Source organism: Musca domestica, unplaced genomic scaffold, assembly GCF_030504385.1.
Source record: "Musca domestica strain aabys unplaced genomic scaffold, Musca_domestica.polishedcontigs.V.1.1 9, whole genome shotgun sequence".
Taxonomy (NCBI): Eukaryota; Metazoa; Arthropoda; class Insecta; order Diptera; family Muscidae; genus Musca; species Musca domestica.
Genome location: NW_026712435.1, coordinates 21,734,484 through 21,758,633, shown reverse-complemented (window position 1 = coordinate 21,758,633; position 24,150 = coordinate 21,734,484). Strand labels below are relative to the sequence as shown.

The following is a 24,150-nucleotide window of genomic DNA, read 5'->3' as shown; positions in this document are numbered from 1 at the left end:
CCTGTACATTTCCTGCCATCTTTTAAAATTTTACTGCATTGCTTATAGAGAGAATTTTTTTGCTGGTAGTCTGGTACCATAGCAAAGGCTTGGTTGGTCCATGTTCCTTAATAAAATATTGTCCGAATCTAAAACGATTTCAATATAATTTGACAAAAATATTTTTTAGACCAAATTCCGTAACACATTTCAAGCTTCATTGAAATTTGACATACACAGCGCGTTTGATGCATCAAATAAATGAAATTAAACGAAAATATATGGCAGCCATATCGAAATCTGAAATGATTTCCATATGATTTGACAAATTTATTTGTAAACTAAATTCCGTCACACATTCCAAATTTCATTGAAATTTGAGATACATATCGTGTTTGGTGCATAAAATATGTTATATAAGTCGAAAATATGCATTGGAGCTATATCCGAATCACAACCGATTTAAATATAATTTGGCTAATTTAATTTGTTTCAAATTTCGTTACACATTCCAAATTTGAAGACAGTATCTTTCAACAGATATGTACATAAAAAAATTATTTTTTTTTTGAAAACCCTCCTTTTCTGATACTATATCTCCTCTTCCAAATGGAGTTTCAGAGATTTATATATAAATTTTCAGGAAATTCTGTTTAGCGATATTTGAGGAAATAAATTACAAAAAAATAATTAAACGTACAAAAATTTTCCTCTTTATGCCGCCGGAGGTAGAACCCATTACGAACTACAAACGCCAAAATTTAGACACATCCTTTAAATGATTAAATGAAAATATTCGAAGGTACCATTGTATGGGGGCTATATTAAAACGAGGACATACATATACAATATTCTGCCACCAGAGATAGAACCCTTTAGAAATTCTTAATACCAAATTTGAAACAATTCCCCCGAAAAATGTGGATTAAATAATCAAAATACAGAATGTCAGGAGGTACAGTTTTACGGGGGTTATACGAAAACGTGGACCGATTTTCTATACCAACGATCGTAGAATTAATGGAAACAATTGTGCAAAATTTTAAATCTCGTCGCTGTCGCTGTCGCTATAGTACGATTAAACCGATCTTTGAATACCCCCACCATTTGAAACGAATATGGCAATTCACACAAACAATAAAATCCGTTAAAAATTCTGTTAAAATCTTAAAAATACCGAATGCAGCTGTTACATTAGGGTCTATACGACGAAATGGACCTGCATTGGTAACCTTTGTCATAAGCCATGACAATATTCAAATGCGAGGCTTAAAAAAAAGGTGAATAATGTCGCTACAATCACCAAAGTACCAAATATCGGGAGGTACCGTTATATGAGGGCTATACGAAGACGTGGATCTGCACAGACAATTTTCTGTCATAGGCTGTAGTATCCATTACGAACTAAAAATGACAAATTTGAAACAATTCCGGTTAATAATGTCGCTACAATCAACAAAGTACCGAATATCGGCAGGTACCGTTATATGGGGGCTATACGAAGACGTGAACCTGCACAGACAATTTTCTGTCATAGGCTGTAGTATTCATTACGAACTTAAAATGACAAATTTGAAACAATTCCTGTGAACAACATCGCTAAAATCATCAAAATACTGAATATCGAAGGGTACCGTTATATCGGGGCTATAGGAAGGCGTTGACCTGCAGAGACAATTTTCTGTCATAGGCTGTAGTATTCATTTCAAACTTCAAATACCAAACACTATACCAAAACGTGGACTTACGTGGTCCATTTTCAATACCAAAAGTCCTGCAGGCATTATATACATTTGAGTAAAATTTTATCAATCTACTTCAATTCGTTCGGAAGAGTGATAGAGTGATTTCCACAGACGGACAGACTAACGGACATCGCTTTGGAACATCGCTTTGGAAGTTCGTACTTAAAGTTTACGAAAACACTAACATGTATTTATTACTTTTTATACCCTCCACCATAGTAGGGAGGATACATTAAGTTTGTCATTCCGTTTGTAACACCTCGAAATATACATTTTAGACTCCACAAAATATATATATTCTTGATCAGCATAAAATTCTATGTCGATTTAGCGATGTCTGCTTCCGAACAAAATGAAGTTAGTTGATAAAAGGACTTTTGGTATTGAAAATGGACCATGTAGGTTCTTGTTTTGGTATAGCCCCCATATAATGGTACCTACTTATTTTCGGTTTTTTGGTGACTTAAGCGACACCGGAAAAAATTCAAATTTGGTATTTGAAGTTCGTAATGGATACTACAGCCTACGACAGAAAATTGTTTTTGCAGGTTTACGTCTTCGTATACCCCCCATATAACGGAACCTCCTGATATTCACTATTTAAATGATTTTATCGACTTTATTTATCGGAATTGTTTCAAATTTTGAAGTTTGTAATGGATACTACAGCCTATGCCAGAAAATTGTCTGTGCAGGTCCTCGTTTTATAACCCCCATGGTACCTCCCTATATTCGGTATTTTGATGATTTTTGCTGTATTATTCACTGCTTTTTTACAAGTTTCGCATTTGAATATTGTAACGGGTTATGACAAAAGTCCACGTCGTGGTATAGACCCTAATATAACGGCTACAGTCGGTATTTTTAAGAATTTTTAACGGATTTTATTTTTTTTTTAAATTGCACAATTCGTTCCAAATGGTGGAGGGTATTGAAAGATCGGCCCGGCCGAACTTTCTACTTTTTTCTTGCATTAATATACGTTGATTCATTTACTTATTGCCTATTAATTTATCCTATTTTTCTTTATTTTTCTCCTATCAGATATTGACTTCAATTCTATTGCAATGTATATAGCAATGCTATATCATATTTCCACTATGGATTTGGATATATCACACCTTTATCGACCTTTTAAATCCCCAAAGCATTTGTTTCGAAAAAATCGTTGGCATTTAACTCGAACATTATTACAATCCCACTCTTCGACATATGTATGGAACTAATGCTGACCTCATCATCATCAGCATCATCATTTCAGTTCTCCCTAGCTAACCATTGCTCTGGCGGCTACATTATGTGCAAATGTAGCCCCAAAATAAATAGACTGAGTACGAGTAACGGCAACTAATACTCATACATCAGGTAATTTTATGGCTCATGAACATTACGCTGGCCACCAATTTCCATGCACGTCCCATGACTGTTTGCTGCCTTCTGATGTTCCGACTAACGAATGCACACTTGCACGTACACGTGCTCCAACGACTCGTCGTCGTCATCGTCCATGGATATTATTTGCACACTCCAGTGACAATGCTAATGAAGAGTAGCCTGAAAAATGTGTTTTTACATCGCCTCGGCATGGGTCTGCTTTACTGGTTACTACTGGTTACCAATCTAGTAAAATGCATTTGCTGTCTCATTAAGAGTGTGAAAAAGTACTGGTCAAGTACATCTCACTAATACCAGGCTATATTCTAGAGTTTCAGCAGATGCAAAACAAAAAAAAAAAAAAAAAAATGAAACGAACAAAAACAAATTGCAACAGACAATCCTGTTGTTAATGGGGATATTCTATTATGACAACAGAGACATTACTTGTATAACGGCGCTGTAGATGTGAATGGGAGGGTCTTTACTACATTACACTGACAACATACATCCACACACACACACAAGTACATATCGCAGTGGTACAGAGAATCTAATTACAAGCAAATAATTGATATGCATTTTATTTAGTGTTGAACGAGTTGTTGCATAACCAACTTAAGGACTTTTCTCACAATGGACATGCATTGAAATACAAACAGAGTAATTTCGGCTGTTTTGTGTTGTTTTAATATCCACCATGAGGACAATTTTTACTATAGTCAAGAAAATAATTCTAAACCATGGCTACAGATGTTCGCACCAGACAATAGATAAAGATTGGAAATACTTGTGCCAAAATTAATTGAGATCGGTTCAGATTTAGATGTATCTTCCATATTTCTCCCCACAAAGTATGTATATTCTTGATCAGCATTAAATTCTATGGCGATTTAAAGATGTGTGTCCGTCTGTGGAAATCACTATAGCTTCCTGAAGTAGGCAGGTAAAATTTTACTCGAATGTGTTTTTAGTCTGTAGGACTTTTGGTATTGAAAACCTTCTATATCTAGAAAAGAGGAAAATGTTTGTATGTTTGTTTGTAATTTATGGACCCGAAAACCGCTAAACAGATTTTCCTGAAAATCTCCAAGTATACTACAACATCGCCTGAAAGTAACATATGCTATATAAATTTTTGAAATTCTACTTGGAACTGGAGATATAGCATCAGAATCAGAATTCAGAATTTAGATTTGATATGCACATATCTATTGATCGATTAAAAATATATTATTCAAATTAGGAATGCATAACGGAATTTGGAACAAAATTTAAATCGGTAAATGAAATCGGTTCAGATTTGAATATAGCTCCCATATACATATTCGGCCGATTTCATGTAATTGATGCATTAATCACGCTGTGTAAGCCGCATTTTAATGAAATTTGGAATGTGTGATGGAACTTGTCTAAAAAAATTATTTGCGAAATTATATTGAAATCGGTTCAGATTTGGATATAGCTCCCATATTGTATACATATTCGGCCGATTTCAAGTATTTGATGCACCATACCTCAAGCGCCGGCCATGGTGATGGTGTGGGCCGCCATAACAGCCGATGGTGGTCGCTCTGCGGTCGTATTAATAGACCGTTGCATCAGAATAAATGCCGAATATTGTCGCGAAAATATTCTGGAGGGTGTATTACAGCCTTGGGCAAGCAAACATTTTGGCCGCATACCTTGGATATTCCACCATCAGCACCATCGCACTTAGCACGCGCCACCCAAAAATGGTTACACCAAAATCTCTGAATACCAATCCCTTGGACTATTGTGTATGGAGTATTTTGGAAAGCAAGGTTGGCACTAAAAAAAAACCAAAGTGTCGATCACCTCAAGTAAACGCTTCGCCGGTAATGGGCCAAAGTACCGTAGAATAACATTCGGGTAGCGTGTGACGGTTTCATTCGCGCAAAAGGTGCCCAATTGGAACACATCTAAACTTATTAAAAAAAAGTAAGCAAAGGCTATAGTCGTGCGGGGCCGACCATGTGATACTCTACAACACAAAACATGTTAGAGGCCCTCTTATGTCCAAATCTATTTTGGAAGATTTCTCTTTTGAAATTATGTCACGGAGCACAGCCCAGCATTTTGACCAGTGACATTTGCCCTATATTTACGAACTCCGTTGTGCTCTTTGTTGTTGTGGTCCATTTTACAGCTAAATATAATCCAATGGCCATCTAAAATTCTAGACTTCTTCCCTACGATATTTGGCTATATCAGCATAAAAAGCCAGAAGTTCGCCATTTTGTGTATTTTGGATATCGCCTGTAAGTAATGTTGGTATTTTTCACACAAAAGTAATGGTCCATTCTACCCACTATCCTAAACTCTAACTACGAGATTTCGTGTCCTTTGCTTTTTATTTATGTCCTTTATAAGGGCTGCAAAATCAGGAACATTTTTAGTTGTTGGTCCATTTCAACCCCTAAATTTATTGCGGACATCTTTGAAAACAATAGGTCTAGCCCTTCTGAGCCTAACCCTACCCTTGTGAAAATTTTCGTGAGGATCGGACGATAATTGTAATCTGTATATAATAACCCCAACCTGTGTTGTAAGGTAAAAATATATTACACAATATATAAAAATTCAATATTATGAGCAAATTGAAAAAAATCGATAAAAAATATGAAAAATTAAAAAAATTTCACATAATACTACAAAATCTATATTAACATTATTATTGGCATATTTTTATGCGATTTTTTTACATTTTATCCTTTTACGTCAAGAGGGCATTCTGAATTCACAAAATTTGTCAAAATCGATCAAGCCATTCTTGATATATAAGCATTCTAGCTAACATCCCCTTTCTTTGTATATATACATGGTATATATTTCGCTACATATATCCGATATATTTACTATCGGCATCGACGTAACGGTCAGAATTGACCTGTTCGTCTATTTATGATGACCGTCAAAATTGGAAGGCTTCTGCCCAGCCCTAAGCTCTAGCCCGACCTGTAGAGCAACTGCAAAATTAGGAATTTTTTCAGTTTTTGCTCCATTTCAACCCATAAAATTTTATGCGATCATCTCCAAAAGGGTTCTATTCTGACCTTAACCACGCCCCCATTTTCATTTTCGTGAGGATCAGGCCATAATTGCGACCTGTAGAGTGATTGCAAATTAACATGGACAGACGGCAGACGGACGGACGGACATACATAGCTAGATCGACTCAGCTCGGCGAGATAGGAAGATCCATATATACCTTCCTATGTGGGAAATTTATATTTCGAAGTGTTACATAATTTTTGGCCCAATCAAACTTATAATACCTCCAACACATAGTTTTGTAGGGTATAAAAATTGGTGCTATTTCAGATATATTCAATAAAATTAAAAAAAAAAAAAATAAGAATTATGGCGTTTTACTTTGTTTTTGTATCTCACCCTGTATATCTCCACAAAGTACCTCCCGATATTCGGTATTTTTGATGATTTTTGCGACATTGTTCACCGGAATTGTTTCCTTTTTTGTGTTTCTACAGTCTATGGCAGAAAATTGGTTATGCAGGTCCCCGTCGCGTATAGGCTCCGTATATCGGTATCTCCATATATTCCGTATTTTGATGATTTTAGTCACATTATCTACAGGGAATTGTTTCGAGTTTCTTATTTAAAGTTCCAGTAGGTACTACAGTCTGTGTCAGAAAACTGTTTATACAGGTCCAGGTCTTCCTCAATACATAGGGAGGTATCGCTTTATAAATGCTTTGTAGAGTCTAACGTGATTGTTTCTAGGAGTTCGTAACAGAAAGACAAAGTTAATATTTACTACTTAGTATGATGGAAGATATATTTTATCTCGTTATAACTCAAATTATACTCACTAAGGACGTTCATGCACAAAATGAATTTCCCACTCCAAAGACTTTCCATTTTGTTGTAACAACAACCCGAACAACTTCCAAGAAACCTGAAAATCAATAAAATTAAAGAGTTAAGATTCAGCTCCTCTCTCATTTACTCTTTCCGAATAATGTGCCACCAAATAAAGTTGCAGCCACAGAATAACATCGCAAAATCCGCATAACATTTTGTTGCAGACGTGTAAAAGTATGAGGTAGCCAGACAAAAATTTGCATTTTATGAATCGTTTATACCAAAAAAAAAAGTTCCACGGGGACTATAAATATTGTTGGCATTTCCCAAGAAGTAATAGTTAACGCATAACATCAAATACGAATAGTTAACATTTTATCTGTATTTCGCAGGAAAAACATTTTGGTGCACAACATGAAACTTTTATATTTTATAATATGTTGTGTCGCGTTGTATAAGTGTGTGGTTCAATCGCAAACCCGTGTCTGTGGACCGAGTTTATCGCAACTTTTGCAAACTGTCTGCGAAAATGGCTTCAATCCGAAATTCGACAAAAAATCCAATGGTAATTATTGTATTTCCAAATATTAAAAATTTTAAAATAATGTTGTTTGTTTTCTTTTTCAGTGCCCCCTTATCTCTTCATTTCAAAACTGTCTAAGAGAAGTGGCCAAGAACCACTACAACCACTTTTTGCCGATATGCTATTAAATAAACGACCCAGTGCAGTTGCTAGTGCTCGTCAAGAACGTATATATTCCGGTGTTTATGATGAATGCTGTCGCAAAACTTGCAGCTTTAATGAAATTGTTGACTATTGCTTATAGATTTAAAGAGAACAAAGCTGTGTATTGGCATTATAGTAAATACATTAATAAAAACACAGTGTAGTCTTACTGAAATTTGATTTGTAAGTGCCATAATTTCTTAAAAAAAAAAAAAATATAATTTATTGTAAAAACATTAAACCTTTCGACCAGTGCACAAAGAGATCATTTAAGAAAAATATATACAAGGTGAGGTAAAAATAACTGCTACAAAGTCAATCGCCGAATGAAAGCAAACCAGTAAAGAAAGTCCTAAAGTCGGGCGGGGCCGATTTTATGATACCCTACACCACTTTGCTAATTTAGTTGAGCTCCACTTAATAATTAAAAGTTTTTATGGGAGAATTCAATCATACACACTATGATTATAATTATAATTTAAAATTCAAAGGACTAAATATGCCGAAGCATTTGTATCTTTTAAATTCGGACTTGCACATTTGGTGCACAATTAATTTGAAATCGGATAAAAATATATATGGCAACTATATCCAAATCTGATCCGATCTCGATAAAATTTGGCAAAGATATTTCTGAGCTGTATTTGATATATTTCCCTGAATATCGTTGTTACGGAGTGCATATTACGGCTGTGGGTAACAAATACAATAAATCGGATGAACAATATATATGGGAGCTATAACTATATCTGAACCGATCTTCACCATCGCATACTACCTTGTAGACTAAATTCGGTCGTATGTGCCAAATTTCATCCCATTTGGACAAATATTAGACGTTTGGTGCACAATAAATGGTAAATCGGACAAAGTTATATATGGGAGCTATATCCAAATCTGAACCGATCTCGATAAAATTTAGCAAACATATTTCTGAGCTGTATTTAGTAGATTTCCCCAAATATTGTTGTTACAGAGTGCATATTACGGCTGCGGAGTACCAAAAATAACAAGTCGGAAGAACAATATATATGGGAGCTATAGCTATATCTGAACCGATTTCGATAAAATTTGGCATACTTATTTTCAGGCCTAATCTGGTTATATGTGCAAAATTTCATACTATTCGAGCTGATATTACACGTTTGGTGTACAATAAAACGTAAATCGGACGAAGATATGTGTGGGAGCTATATCTAAATTTTGACCGATTATCTCCAATTTCAATAGGGTCCCTCCTTGGACCAAACAAATGATTTGTGCAAAATTGCATCTGGATAGGGCAATAAATGCGAACTGTACTTTGTTTACAAAAATACATGGACAGACGGACAGACGGACAGACGGACAGACGGACGGAAGGACATGCATAAATCGACTCAAAATGTGATTCTATGCAGATCATCAAAAGGAACTATGGGTCTATCTCGTTTCCTTTTGCCTGTTACAAACAAATGCACAAAGACATAATACCCTGACCACCTTGTGGTGTAGGGTATAAAAACTGCTACAAAGTCAAACGCCGTAATTTTTATATATATTTTTTTAAATTTTATTGAATGAGAGCAAAAAAATTTCGGAAATAGCATGAAATTTTAGAATAAGTTTAAATTTGCTCCAATTGGTCACCTTTGGCACGAATTATGACCAATGAAACCGTCACACGCTTCCCGAATGTTGCTCTGCGGTATTTTGGCCCATTCCCGGCGATGCACTTGCTTGAGGTGATCGACACTTTGGTAGTTTTTAGTGCCAACCTTGCAAAATACTCCAGACACAATAGTCCAACGGATTGGTGTTCGGAGATTTTGGTGGCTGGAAATGAAGCGAGGAACCTCCTTTTGTAACCATTCTTGGGTGGCGCATGTTGAGTCCTGTTGGAAAGTCCAAGTTCTGCGGCCAAAATGTTTGCTTGCCCAAGGCTTTAATATACCCTCCAGAATATTTCCGCGATAGTATTCGGTATTTATTCTGATGCCACTGTCGATTAATACGAGCGGAGAGCGACCATCGGCTGTTATGGCGGCCCACACCATCACAATGGCTGGCGCTTGAGTTCTGGTGGCCAACCGAAGTTGCACATTTTCAGCTGATCTCTTTGGCAAGTAAACACAATCATTTTGTTTGTTTACAAACTGCTGACCAACGAATGTTTTCTCACCGGCAAAAACCAAATTCGGCAGTTCACCATTTTCGGCCAAGCGAAGCAACTCTTTAGCATTTGTGAGTCTATTTTCTTTCTGTTGCGGTGTAAGTTAATGGTTTTTTTTCAATGGCTTTTCCCCGAGCTAATTTTTCAATATTTGCGAATGAAATATTACGATATGTTCAGCTCAATAGCCATTTTTCGGCCACTGCGACGCGGGATTCGATCAAGTCGCCTCTTTACTTTTCGAACCATTTCTTCTGATGTTGCTGTTTACCGACCACTTCCGTCCACTTCCTTGACGTTGGGCTACGCTACCAGTATCACGGTAACAAGCGATAGTACGACACACAAAAGATTTATTCACATTTAAATGCTGGAGTGCTCTAACGATAGCCACTTGTGGTTTTCCAGCCAAATATAAAGAAATCACAGTATCACGCTTGAATTCCATCACGAATAACTTTTTTTTATTGAAAATTTGCACAAAAATGCTTTTGTACGCTTGTAAAAAATATAATGAGCTGTCACTGGAATAATTTTAACAGCTGTCGGACGAGTGGCTTAGAAATGACAGCAGTCTGAGGTTGGTTGCAGTTTTTTCATCTCACCCTGCATATATTCTTCTATATCTATAAAAAAGGAATATGTTTGTACGGTTGATTGTTTGTTTGTAATGTATAGACTTAAAAACTGCTAAACAGATTTTCCTGAAAATTTCAAAATATACTACAGCAATGCCTGAAAGTAACATAATCTATATAAATTTTAGAAATTCAACTTGGAAGTAGAGTTATAGTATCAGTATCAGAGGTACCTTCACAAAATTTAGTTTTTGTGGGCACATATCTAGTGAATAATTACAGATATAGTCTTCAAATTTGGAGTGCGTCACGGAATTTAAAGCAAGAATAATTTTGTCAATTTATATTGAAATTAGTTTAGATTTGGATATAGCTCATATATATATTATCGACCGATTTCACATGTTTGATATACCAAACGCGATATGTATGTCCGATTCCAATAAAATTCGGACTGAGAGACGAAATTTGGTACAAAAATAAAATTTGTTGACATTTGGATATAGCTCCCATATATATTTCGGCACTATATATTTTATGCACCAAACACGATATGTAGGTCCGTCAGTGTAAAACCTTCTCGATATTGTTTTGTTTTAACTTCAGCCGATTCGCTGACATTTCCATTTAAATAGTATCCCCGTTACCTCATGGTTTTTTTAATACCATTGTATTTTGTTAAGCTACTATAATTTTTTTTTTGCCTTTTGTCTGCAACCTATTTCATCAACATTTGTACAACATTTACAATATGATTTACAAATTACTTCCTATTACACTCAATTTATGTAAAATATCAATAAATTCATTCATTACTAGTGAATTGAACAACTCTTCGCTTAGTTTATGCAGTGTCCAATTAAAATATCGAACTTAAAATGCCAATGTGGTTGACATTTTCATAATTTTGGTTCAACATGGATGTAATCGCTGATAGGCATGAGTTACGCAGCGCGAAATGGACTTTGGACTATCAACTCATAAAGTACACTTATGCACTTGAATTGTTGTTAAATTTGCCAGATGGACCGAAAATTGGAAAAAGCAACAACGTTTCTGCCGTACGCTTAAGGCTTCACAACGTGCATGGTAAATAATGATATTAGCAACACTCCGGGTGTTTTGCATAGGCAAATATATCGTTGTATGTATGTGTATTCCAATTGTAATACAGGTTGGTCTCAATGGGCTACTATTCAACAGCCGTCCTTGCGATACAGTCAAATCTTGCATCAACAACTAAAACAAACTTGTTATAAATAACTAATTTACAACGAAAACTCTGCAGCTCATTTGCCTTCTTTATTACCAAGTAATCAGTAATCTCGAAACAGCGCACAGTGGTCACACATGTATGGGTGTGATAAAAACGTTTCTATACAGAGTTTTTAGAGTTACATAAAAAGTAAAAGAATTGTCACTTGGTGTTTGTAATGGGTACCTTTGTCCTGGCAAAATAATGTTAATAGGGTAAGTGTACCAGTAGTCGGCACTTTTAGGATTTTCGCGTTTTTAATCGCTCACCATTCTGAGAGGAACTTTTCAATTATTACAAAGTTAATTTATTCAGATTCGAAATTTTGTATAGTTTTTGCAATAATAAATAAAGTTTTAATAACTTTTTATTAAATTTCATAGATTTGTAGTTTTATTAAAACAATGCTTTTTTGCCAGTAGTCGGCACCACTTGCGGTGGGCGGTTCCAACAGTCGGCACACCAATTTTTTTGTAAGAATAATAAATAATAATAATAATTAATTCATTAAAATATAATATTTTTGTTTAGTTAAACTGGTTCGACGTCTTTATTGTACTTTTCTTAAGAATATGGATTGTTGAGGACCTTCACAGACAAAAATTTAATTTTTATTAGAATAAATCATCTTTTCTTACCGAAATTGTACACAAACATAGCTGACAATATATTTGAAGTAAACAAAATACATTTAGTTATAATAGTTTCATTTATTTGGGCTTAAAATAAAAAGTGCCGACTACTGGGACATGCCGAACTTAGGCACACTTACCCTATAGGTCCTCCATAGAGCCCTATATATTTCCGATCTGCATAAAATTCAAGGATATATGCCCTTAGTCAATGTTCGTTCATCTATATATATAAAAGAGGAAAATGTTTGTTTTTATTTGTAATTTATGGACTCGAAAACCGCTGAACAGATTTTCCTGAACATTTGAAATCGGTTCAGATTTGGATATAGATCCCATATATATTCTCAGCCGATTTCATGTATTTGCTGCATTAAATACGCTGTGTAAGCCTCATTTCAATGAAATGTGGAATGTATGACGAGATTTTTCATCAAAAAAGAAATGTTGTTAAATTATATTGAAATCGGTTCAGATTTCGATATAGCTCCCACATATTTGATGACGTATGTGCGTTTCCAATGAAATTGGGCATGAGTGACAAAATTTTGTACAAAAATATAAAAAAATATATGTATATAGCTCCCATATATATATTCGGCCATATATATATTCGGCTGATATTCGGCTGCACCCAACGCGATATGTATGTCCAACAGAGAGACGAAATCTGGTACCAAAAACAATTGCCAAATTTTATTGAAATCTCTTGAGGTTTGGGTATAGCTCCGATATATATATTTCCGCGGATTTTATGTACAGAGTGAAATGAAAAACTGCAACCAACTGCAGACTGCTGTCATTTCTAAGCCACACGTCCGACAGCTGTTAAAATAATTCCAGTGACAGCTTATTATAATGTTTACAAGCGTACAAAAGCATTTTGGTGAGAATTTTCGAGAAAAAAAGTTATTCGTGATGGAATTCAAGCGTGACAGTGTGATTTCCTTATATTTGGCTGGAAAACCACAAGTGGCTATCGTTAGAGCACTCCAGCATTTAAATGTGAATAAATTGTTTGTGTCTCGTACCATCGCTCGTTACCGTGTAAAGAAGCAACTTGGCCGAAAGTGGTAAACTGCCGAATTTTGTTTTCTGCGATGGGAAAACATTCGTTGTCCAGCAGTTTGTAAACAAACAAAATGATCGCGTTTCCTTGCCAAAGAGGCCAGCTGAAAATGTGCGCCTTCGATTGGCCACCAGAACTCATGCCGCGGTCATGGTAATGGTGGGGGCCGCCAAAACAGCCGATGGCCAATCTCCGCTCGTATAAATCGACCGTGGCATCAGAATAAATGCCGAATGTTATCGCAAAAATATTCTGGGCACGCAAACATTTTGGCCGCAGACCTTGGACTTTCCAACAGGACTCAGCACGCGGCACCCAAGGACAGTTACAAAATGAGGTTCCTCGCTCCATTTTCAGCGCACAATAGCTACCAAAATCTCCGTATACAAATCCGTTGGACTATTGTGTCTGGAGTATTTTGGAAAGCAAGGATGGCAAGCGTTTCACCGGGAATGGGCCAAAATGCCGCAGAGCAACATTCAGGCAGCGTATGACGGTTTCATTCGCCTTTTGAAGGCCATAATTCGTGTAAAAGGTGACCAATTTGAACAAATCGAAACTTATTCTAAAATTTGATGCTATTTCCGACATTGTTTGCTTTCATTCAATAAAATCTATATATATAAAAGAAAGTTGTGTTAGTTACTACGCTTATAACTTAAGAACCGCTGGACTAATTTTAACGATTCATACAAATTCGGAATTTTGCATAATGTTTTTCCATTTTGACTTACTTTTTTCTAATGTACATTTGTAGTGTTTTTTTTATTTTTTTATTTTTTTTTTTTGAATTCAAATATTAATACCAATTTATTTAATTGACTTGATTTCTTGAGAAATGAAATTGATGTCGAGTTACATGGAAGTGTAGTACCGAATTATGTGGTGGCGAAACGGAATAGATGATGTCGAAATAATTTAAGGAATCGAATTTTAAAATAGAAGTACATTCTATTGACAAACTATATAAGGATCTTTAAACATTTTCTGTAAAAAATCAGCGAACAAGTTGAAGATTTTTTCAATGTGTTATTCTTCTTTTGTCAATTTTTTTTTTCAATTTGTATTATCTAATTGAATTCAGTAAATTTTTTGTGAACAAAATAAAGAATAATTTTTCACTATATACAAATTTTCACCAAAAAATTAAATAAGTGGGAAATACGATGTTAACTGACATCTACCTTTCAACTCCAGGGCCGACATCGTGGTTCAGATGGAAGATGCGAACACATTTAAACAACCAAAAATGACAGAAAAAGCCTAATGGAGCTCATCTCAAAGCGTGGAACTATTTCTTTCCTGTCTCAATAATCCGTCCAATGTACAATCAGAAAAATACCAAATATAAAGGGTGGAAAATAGTAGAGCGAATGGGACTCTTAGTAAGAAAAGAATTTCTATCCTTCCAGAAATTCTTCCCAAACATTCGAGATACCTTTAATCGCTTTTGCAGGTCATGATATCGATCATAACTCACGGATAAGGGTACAACCCGATTTCATATTTATACAACCATCATATGATTTAAGTTTTTTTGGTGTCTTGGTCACTTTTTTAATATTTTGGACATTATTTGGCATATTTGTTTCTAAGGAGGTAGAAAACCTCTTCGCATAAAGTTTGAAATTTTCAGAGTAGGGCCCATTTTGGTTTTGACCATATTCATTAATTGATTTGGCTAAAAATTGTATTTATGCTACCCTGGGGTAGGGAACCATCATACAGATAATTGCCACACAGGAATTTATTTAAGTAAAGTCCCTACATTGGAGTATCTCCAAGTCCACTTTCACATCTAATTGGTGGTCAGAAAAGAAAATTTTGTTTTTTATTGAATTTGTAACCCCCAAGAGAATATTGGTTGGGCCACGTTTTGTTATAACCCTTATATAAATGTATCCCTGATTTCAGCTGTGACCGTGGTCTTGGCCACGTTTTTCAACTGATTTGGCCATTATTTGCTGTATTTAGGCTATTTTGTGAGTAGAGAACCGTCTTACAGAAAAATGTCAACATACGTAAATATTTTGGTACAGTCCCCATATAGTCCCCAGGCCCACCGATCTATAGTGATGTTTACCGATTGGCGGACAACAACGCGGGTATTGTTTAATCGTCATTGAATTTTACTATGAACAAGAACATAGACTTTTTGGGGACTCTAATGCGCAATTTGAGGTGCTATGGTAATGGGTGTAAAAGCGTAATTAACTTTCACTATTCAGAAATTATTTTGATTAGTCGAATCAATATTTATATTAAAATTTGTTCACCTTTATGAGCTAGATTTGTGAAATATTATGCTATGCTAAATTTGCATTAAAGACTAAAACTACGGGCCGGCAACGCGGACAAATCCGAGGAGAAATGTGACAAAAATCGTCAAAATAACGAATTTCGAGAGGTACCGTTATATGGGGACTATACCAAAACGTGGACCATTTTCAATACCAACCATCCTATACACAGTACAAATTGTTCTGCTAAATTTTAAAGCTCTACGTCAAATAATGTGGGCTGTATCGTAATTTAAATAAACAGACATACAGACGGAGTCTATGACGAACAATTAGGGATGTTACAAACGGAATGAAAAAGTTAATATACCCTCCTTTCCAAGGTGGGGGATATAATAAACATTAAAGACTAAAATTACGGGCCGGCAACGCGGACCGGACCAGCTAGTTTTAAATAAAACTGTAAAAATTATGGCGTTTGACTTTGTTGTAATTTTTTTTTATCACACCCTGTATAAAGGAAGGTGTGATAAAAATGTTTCTACACAGAGTTATTAGAGTTGCTTCATAATGAGTAAAAAATGTGTCACTTGGTGTTTGTAATGGGTAGCAAAAATATTAATATAGGTCCTCATAGCTCCCAGACAATACATATATTTTTGATCTGCATAAAATTGTAGGAAGTATACCCTTAAAATATATTTCGACTTGCGTCATGATTAATAACCTTTATGGGATATATGATAATTTTTGGAATATGATAAAATATGCGTGAGGTACATGATAAATAGTATCAAAGTATTCCACTTCATCTAATAATGATAAAAATATTGGGATGTGGAAAGGAAACCGAACATATATTTCTATTTTTATGCGAATAATTGAAAATCCAAATTTTAACCCTTTGTGTGAGAAAAGGAATAGACCGATAAATTTCATATTCATATCAGATCTGAAGGTACCTAATATGGTACCCTTTGTATGTTAGGTAGCAGTAGAGCTAGTATTTAAATTTGAAATGAGGGTCACTGATGGAGTGTATGAGAGATTTACCAAAGTGTTTTTGGAAATTCGCACTATAAGTGTACGAAATGTACTACATTTGGTACCATTTCGTATCATACGAAGGTTTAGAGCTAAGAACTTGAAATTTGGAATGGGAATGGAGGTTGGGGAGAGAGGGTGTATACAATTTAGTACAATTTGTATTTGACGGAGATTTGGTTTGGGATATGGAGGAAGTTTTCGAAATTTGCATTTATGTGCAAGAAAGGTACTAAATGGTACTAAAATTTGTACAATTTAAATTTTGGAAGAATGAATTGAGTTGAAATCCTGAAATTTGAAAATAAGATTACTATTGCACTGGTAGAAAATAAGATTTCTATTGGACTGTTGATATAGATAGTTATGAAAATATGTACTTAAGTGCACTCAATTTGGTACAATTTGGATTTGGGTGACCCAATAGAGCTGGTATCCTGAAAATTGAAAATAAGAATTGGGATATGTAGGTAGTTTTGGGAATTTGTACTAAATTTGGTACAATTTAAGGGAACAGATAAGGCTGAAATGATGAACTTTGGAATGGGGATTTTTGTGGGGGAGTAGGATTGGGGTAAGTAGGAAGCTTTTGAAATTCGTACATATGTATAATAAATTTGGAACAATTAGGTTTTTGTGGAACCGATAGGACTGGAATCCTGATATTGGGAAATACGTTTTCTATTGGATTTTATGGAAATACGACAGATATTTATAAATAGTTCTAAATATTGTACAAATTGGAATTGTAATGTAGCAATTCTGAAATTTGAAATAAGATTTCTATGGGATTGAATGATTGAGGCATTGAAGAAGTTTAAATAAATCGTACAGAACGATATTAATAAAAGAGTAAAATAATTGAAGGACTTACCGAATGACTTAAAGATTCATCAACACCCAGACGAATGAGAGTCACTGATAGAGTGCAGGATAGATGTGCCAAAGGGTTCTTAAAAATTCGAAATTTAAGGTAACGAAAAGTTTTAAAATTATACTAAACTTCTAAAATTGTACGATTTGGTATTATGTGAACGCAGTAAAGCCATGAAATTTGGTATGAGAATAAAGGTTGGGAAATAAGTTGCATACTAATTGTGCTAATTGTAGCCTGTACATATAGATGAGGCTTCCCAGTAGTGAATGGTACAATATTTGGTAGTTAGTGACGGGTTTGAGATAAAATTCTGAAATTTGATATTTAGATTACTGATCGTATATGTGTTTGAGATTTGGCGGTGGTTTAGAAATGCGTCTTCCATTTGTACAACTTTGGCACGAATTATGGCCTTCAAACGGCCAATGAAACCGTCACACGCTACCCGAATGTTGCTCTGTGGTATTTTGGCCCATTCACGGCGAAGCGCTTGCTTGAGGTGATCGACACCTTGGTATTTTTTAATGCCAACCTTGCTTTCCAAAATACTCCAGACACAATAGTCCAACAGATTGGTATCCGGAGATTTTGGTGGCCATTGTGCGCTGGAAATGAAGCGAGAAACTTCATTTTGTAACCATTCTTAGGTAGCGCGTGCTAAGTTCGATGGTGCTGCCAAATTCGGCAGTTCACCACTTTCGGCCAGGCGAAGCAACTCTTTAGCTCTTTTTAGTCTATTTTCTTTCAGTTGCGGTGTAAGTTCTTGCACTTTTTCAAATTTCAATGGCTTTACCCCGAGTTTATTTTCCGATATTTGCCGAATGGAATACTGGGATACGTTCAGCTCACGAGTCATTTTTCGGCCACTGCAAGTCGCTTCTTTACTTTTCGCACCAATTCTGCTGATGTTACTGTTTTCTTCCGTCCATTTCCTTGACGTCGGGCTACGCTAGCAGTATCACGGTAATGATGAACGATGGTACGGGACACAAAAGATTTAACCACATTTAAATGCGGAAGTGCTCTAACGATAGCCACTTGTGGTTTTCCAGCCAAATATAAAGAAATCACACTATCACGCTTGAATTCCATCACGAATAACTTTTTTTCTGGAATATTCTCACCAAAATGCTTTTGTACGCTTGTAAACAATATAATGAGCTGTTACTGGAATAATTTTAACAGCTGCCGGACGAGTGGCATAGAAATGACAGCAGGCTGAAATTGGTTGAATTCTTTTCATCTCACCCAGTATTTGGTAGCGAGTGAAGGGTTAGAGAAAAAATTCTGAAATTTGATATTTAGATTACTGATGGTATGTATATGTGTATGGTATTTGGCGGTGGTTTAGAAATAAATCCTCCATTTGTAAAACAAGGAAAAAATCGTACCAAATATGGTATTGGCATCTCAATTTGATTTAGAGGTCTTTGTTGGTATCTGAAATTGAGATATGGGTGGGTGGCGGTTTTGGATTTGCGAACAATAATTGTTCTAAAACTACTAAATACTGCTATATGATATCGATCACTGTTTGTTTCTAGGGTGGAGAGATGTAGATTGCGTACATCCCGAAATTTAATTTATATGTTTCTTTTAATTTCTTAGGCTTACCTATGGAGACGTTTGGACAGAAAAATTGGATGCGGGACCATTGAGCAACGGTTTCACTAATATCCTCCTCTGTGAAGATTTTTTAGTGTAAAAGTTAATATTTTCCTTTATTATTGTTTCCGAAAAAGGAAAAACTTGAATAATATAAAGGCCCTTGGAAATCTGAAAATTTAGTACGACGTATTGTGTTTTGATTAAAAACTTTTGTTAAACTGAAGAAAGGAGTGGTCCGATATATTTTATCTTCACACCAGTTCTTCTGTTGGTACAGCTTGAACGCTTTCTATTAAGTTCGTGGTTTTTCGAACATTTGACGCACAGTGACGGAGGTACAAGAAGGGGTGATCGATTCTGTTCGTTTTTTCATACAAAATCAATTTGAAGCTGGTCAAGAATGTATTTCAATACATTTGTATGGAGGAGGGAAAAAATATTCACTTTTGAATGAAAATGTTGGAGTGTTCTCCAAAATATGTTGTAAATTTTACTTGCCATATTTTTTTCGATGACAATCCAAAAACGTAGAGTTCTGACCATTTTATACTCTAATTCAATGCAGAATTCCGCTTCCTAACAGAGACTGCAACACTAAGAAAGTGTCTTTTTTTGTCAATTTCATCCCCTAAATATTTTGCGAACTTCTCCACATACAATATACTAGAGGTCCGGCATAATTACGACCTTTAGACTGATGCAAATCAACATCAACGGGCGAACATAGAACTAGGTCGTCTCGGTTCGTCTATATAGGAAATTGTTCAACTTTGAAAATTTGTGTGTTCGACGCATTTCAGTAGCATTCATATAAATATCCAAGTTCGCTTTTTGTGGTAAAAAAAAACACTGAAGACGACTATCATTTTCAAATGACGGTCAGTATACGCCATTCTGTTCTAATGAAGCACTCACATGACCATAACCACCAAAATAAAGGATATTGGAGGGCTGTGTTACCAGTCGGACTGAAAGCAATCGTGTTTGTACACAAACATTTTTGCCAAATCCTAGTATGTGTCTAAATTATTGATATTACATGCAAATATGAGCATTTGGGTTGCAATTAGCAGGTGGCTGACCACCTGCAGTGGAACAGTACGGAACGCTGGCCTTGTTTGTAGACGACATATGCTTAAAAGATTTTGCAAGATTTTATTTATGGCAAATTTTTAATGCAAACCAACCAGACCTTAACAAAAAAAAAAAATTGATTTTATGGCAGAAAAGCGGGTTAAGGATAAATTGATGCGATTATGACTAAACGATATATGAAATTTACATAAGTGCTTGCAATGGGAGAGGCATTGAAAAACAATGTTTGAGAGAACATTTTTGAAACTTTTTATTTTGGTTATTGCCCATAATCCAAATATTGCCCATTTCCAAATAATTGATCTATTATGTGTATTTTGGTATCGGCAACAAGGAAGAATATGTCATAGCAAGTAAGTACTTAACATACTGTCGCCAAAAGTTAATGTATTAGTTCAAACCAAAGGATAAAAGTCGGACAAGGTTAACTAGTTAATCGTAAGGTGTTACGATGCATATTCAGCAGGCGCACCTGTAACAAATCAACGTTTTTATTGGAAAAAGGGTGAAGTAAATCTTGAATGCCTATTAAAAAAAAGTTAAAAGAACTTGCTCTTCCCATTACAAAATAATAAGTAACGTTGACGTGAGCTCGTCGCACTGCAAAATCCAGGGGGTTTTTCTAAGACCTTGCTGATTTGAAATGTAAAAAACGCACGCCAAATTATGAAATGGCCAAAAAAATATTTTGTGGATAATTGCTTGTCATTTTAATATAATTTCGGTCATATGGCCACCACGACCATTTTGTACAAAGGTCATTCTATTTTGTACAAAGGTCAACAATGACACGTTGAGTATTGACTTCCAAAGCTTCAATCATTGCTACAGTATCCACACCAATTAAAAACATAATGTATCCTCACAAAAAAGTAAAAAATCAGTAAGCCGGGCCGAACTTTAAATACCCTCCACCATTGAGAACGAATTTGGAAATTTTCAAAAAAATAACACTCGCCAAAAATTCTGTTAAAATCTTAAAAATGCCGAATGTATCTGTTATATTAGGGTCTCTACGACGACGTGAACCTGCGTAGGCAACATTTGTCATACGTCATTACAATATTCAAATGCGAAACTTAAAAAAAATCGGTTGTAATATCGATAAAATCAAAATACCGAATATCGGGAGGTGCCGTTATATGGGGTTCTACGAGGACGAAGACGTGGACCTGCACAGACAATTTTCTGTCGTAGGCTGTAGTATCCATTACGAACTTCAAATATCAAATTTGAATCTGGTGAAAAATGTCCCTAAAATCATTAAAATACCGAATATCGGGAGGTACCGTTATATGGGGGCTTTACGAAGAGGTGGACCTGCACAGACAATTTTCTATCATAGGCTGTAGTATCCATTACGAACTTCAAATTCTGGTGAACATTTTCCATAAGATCATTAAAATACCGAATATCGGGAGGTACCGTTATATGGGGGCTCTACGAAGACGTGGACCTGCATAGACAATTTTCTGTCGTAGGCTGTAGTATCCATTACGAATTTCAAATATCAAATTTGAAACTATTCCGGTGAAAAAAATCGTTAGAATCATCAAAATACCGAATAACGGGAGGTACCGTTATATTGGGGCTATAACTGAATGTGGACCTATATACCTCATTTTCAATACCATAAGTCTTGCAGATGAAGCACACATTTGACTAAAATTTTATCAGCCTACTTTAATTAGTTCGGAAGCTAAAGTTATTTCTACAGACGTACGGACAGACAGACGGACGGACGTCATCGTTAAATCGACATAGAATTTCATGTAGAACAATAATATATATACTTTGTGGCGTCTAAACTGTATATTTCGAGGTGTTGCAAATGAAATGAAAAACTTAATTGATCCTCCATACTATGGTGGAGGGTATAAAAATATAGGGAGTTACCGTTTTATTGGAGTTACCAGAATATGTATACTTTGTTGGCTCTATTGTGAATGTTTTGAGGTGTTACAAACGGAATGACAAAGTTAATATACCCTCCATAGAATGGTGGAGGTTATAAAAAATCTGTTAAAATCTTAAACGACGTGGACCTGAATAGGTAATTTTTGTCGTAAGGCATTACAATATTCAAATGCAAAACTGCGAAAAAATATAGGGAGGTACTATTATGTGGGGCTATACCAAAATGTGTGTGTGAATATCGGGAGGTACCGTTATATGGCCCTATACGAAGACGCGTACCTGCACAGATAATTTTCTGTCGTAGGTATCCATCAAAAAGTAGTATTCATTACGAACTTCCAATTCCAAATTTAAAACATTTCCGGTGAATAATGTCGTTTAAATCATCAAAAAAGCGAAAATAGGGAGGTACCGTTATACGGTGGCTATACAGAAATGTGGACCTATATGGACAATTTTCTATACCAAAAGTCTTGCAGACATAATATACATTTGGGTAAGATTTTATCAATCTACTTCAATTTGTTCGGAAGCTAGAGGGATAGACGGACGAACATCATCGGACGTCATCGATAAATCGACATAGAATTTTATGCTGATCAAGAATATATATCGCTCAAATCATCAAAATACCGAATATAGGGGATGCACAGCTATATAGGCGTTATACGAAGACATTCACCTGTATGAGCAATTTTCTGTCATAGGATATAGTACCCATTTGGAACTGTAAATTTACAGTAAATTTCGATTAAAATTGTGACTAAAACAACCAAAAGTACTTAAATCAGCCATTTACATGGCCCATTTTCAATAACATTTTATGATCATTCTTTATTTTGTTCCGAAGCTAGAGTGATTTACGCAGACGGACAGACAGACATATGGAAGCACCTAGCTTAATCGACATAGAATATTATGCTGGTCAAGAATGTATATACTTTGTGGTTTCCAAAAATGTATATATTTCGAGATATTACAAACGGAATGATAAATTTAATAAACCCCCCATACATTGGTGGAGGATGTAAAAACATATGTATATATGTTTATTTCGCCGAACAACCAAGTGAAAACACAAAATTCCTTCCAGTAGGCAATAGGAGATTTATTTTAAGCTGATCTTCTTACATATAAAATAGAGCTATTGTAAAGCCTGATGTTCTTCTATTTTACTATCACGTCCTCCCCAATTCAACCCATTTAACAGCAAAATATTAATACCACGCTTAGCATTGGAGTTTATCAAAGTGGTTTTCACAATTGCGCCGCCGAAAGCATTTTCCATTTTCCATTACATTGTACGTAAGCTATTTAGCATCCGCCGGGATCCCTTTGTTCCTCCTGGCAAATATTTGGTGTTATGTGGTGGTGCCATTAGTAATGTATTAGTGGATGCATAAATGATTGTACCTGAGTTCAAAACAGGTTGCATGAATTATGAAGAAACGGCAATAGGCTAAAACTTACTAATACTTTATTAATTTTTACAACCATTATCTTGTAATTGTCTAATCTGAATGACAATTGTTGTGTGCTGTGACAGTTTTGTTTACATATAAACATTACTCATATTTTGTAGGCTAGTATGAGCGGAACCCCGCCATAGTAATATGATATATACACGACTATATAAACATATCGTTTATATACTCAAAACGTGGCATAAATCAAAAAAATCCGGAATAGTGTTTTTAGTAGTACTTAATTCGGCAAATTTAAAGTTCGGAGTCGGTACTTCAGTCTATGACAAACAATTTCTTGTGCAGGTCCACGTCTTTGTACAGCCCACATATAACGGCTTTCATTTAAGTTGTATTTTTCGATGGTTTTTTTTCCATATTTTTCAAGATCCTACAAGATGGTGGAGGGTATTAAAAGTGCGGCCAGAACTTAGCTTCTTTGTAATTTTTATACTCTCCACCATACTATGGAGGGTATATTAACTTTGTCATTCCGTTTGTAACTCCTCGAAATACTCATGTCAGACCCAACAAAGTATATATATTATT

The 24,150-nt window shown here is 35.3% G+C and overlaps 1 protein-coding gene across 1 annotated transcript; it reads left to right on the top strand.

The window, feature by feature from the left end:
- Positions 1–7,358: 7,358 nt before the first annotated feature.
- Positions 7,359–7,771, top strand: LOC131806855 (probable insulin-like peptide 5). Its single transcript, XM_059131653.1, has 2 exons — positions 7,359–7,509; positions 7,572–7,771. The coding sequence occupies exons 1-2, from the start codon at positions 7,359–7,361 to the stop codon at positions 7,769–7,771; spliced, it is 351 nt and encodes a 116-aa protein (XP_058987636.1).
- The last annotated feature ends 16,379 nt before the right edge of the window (positions 7,772–24,150 follow it).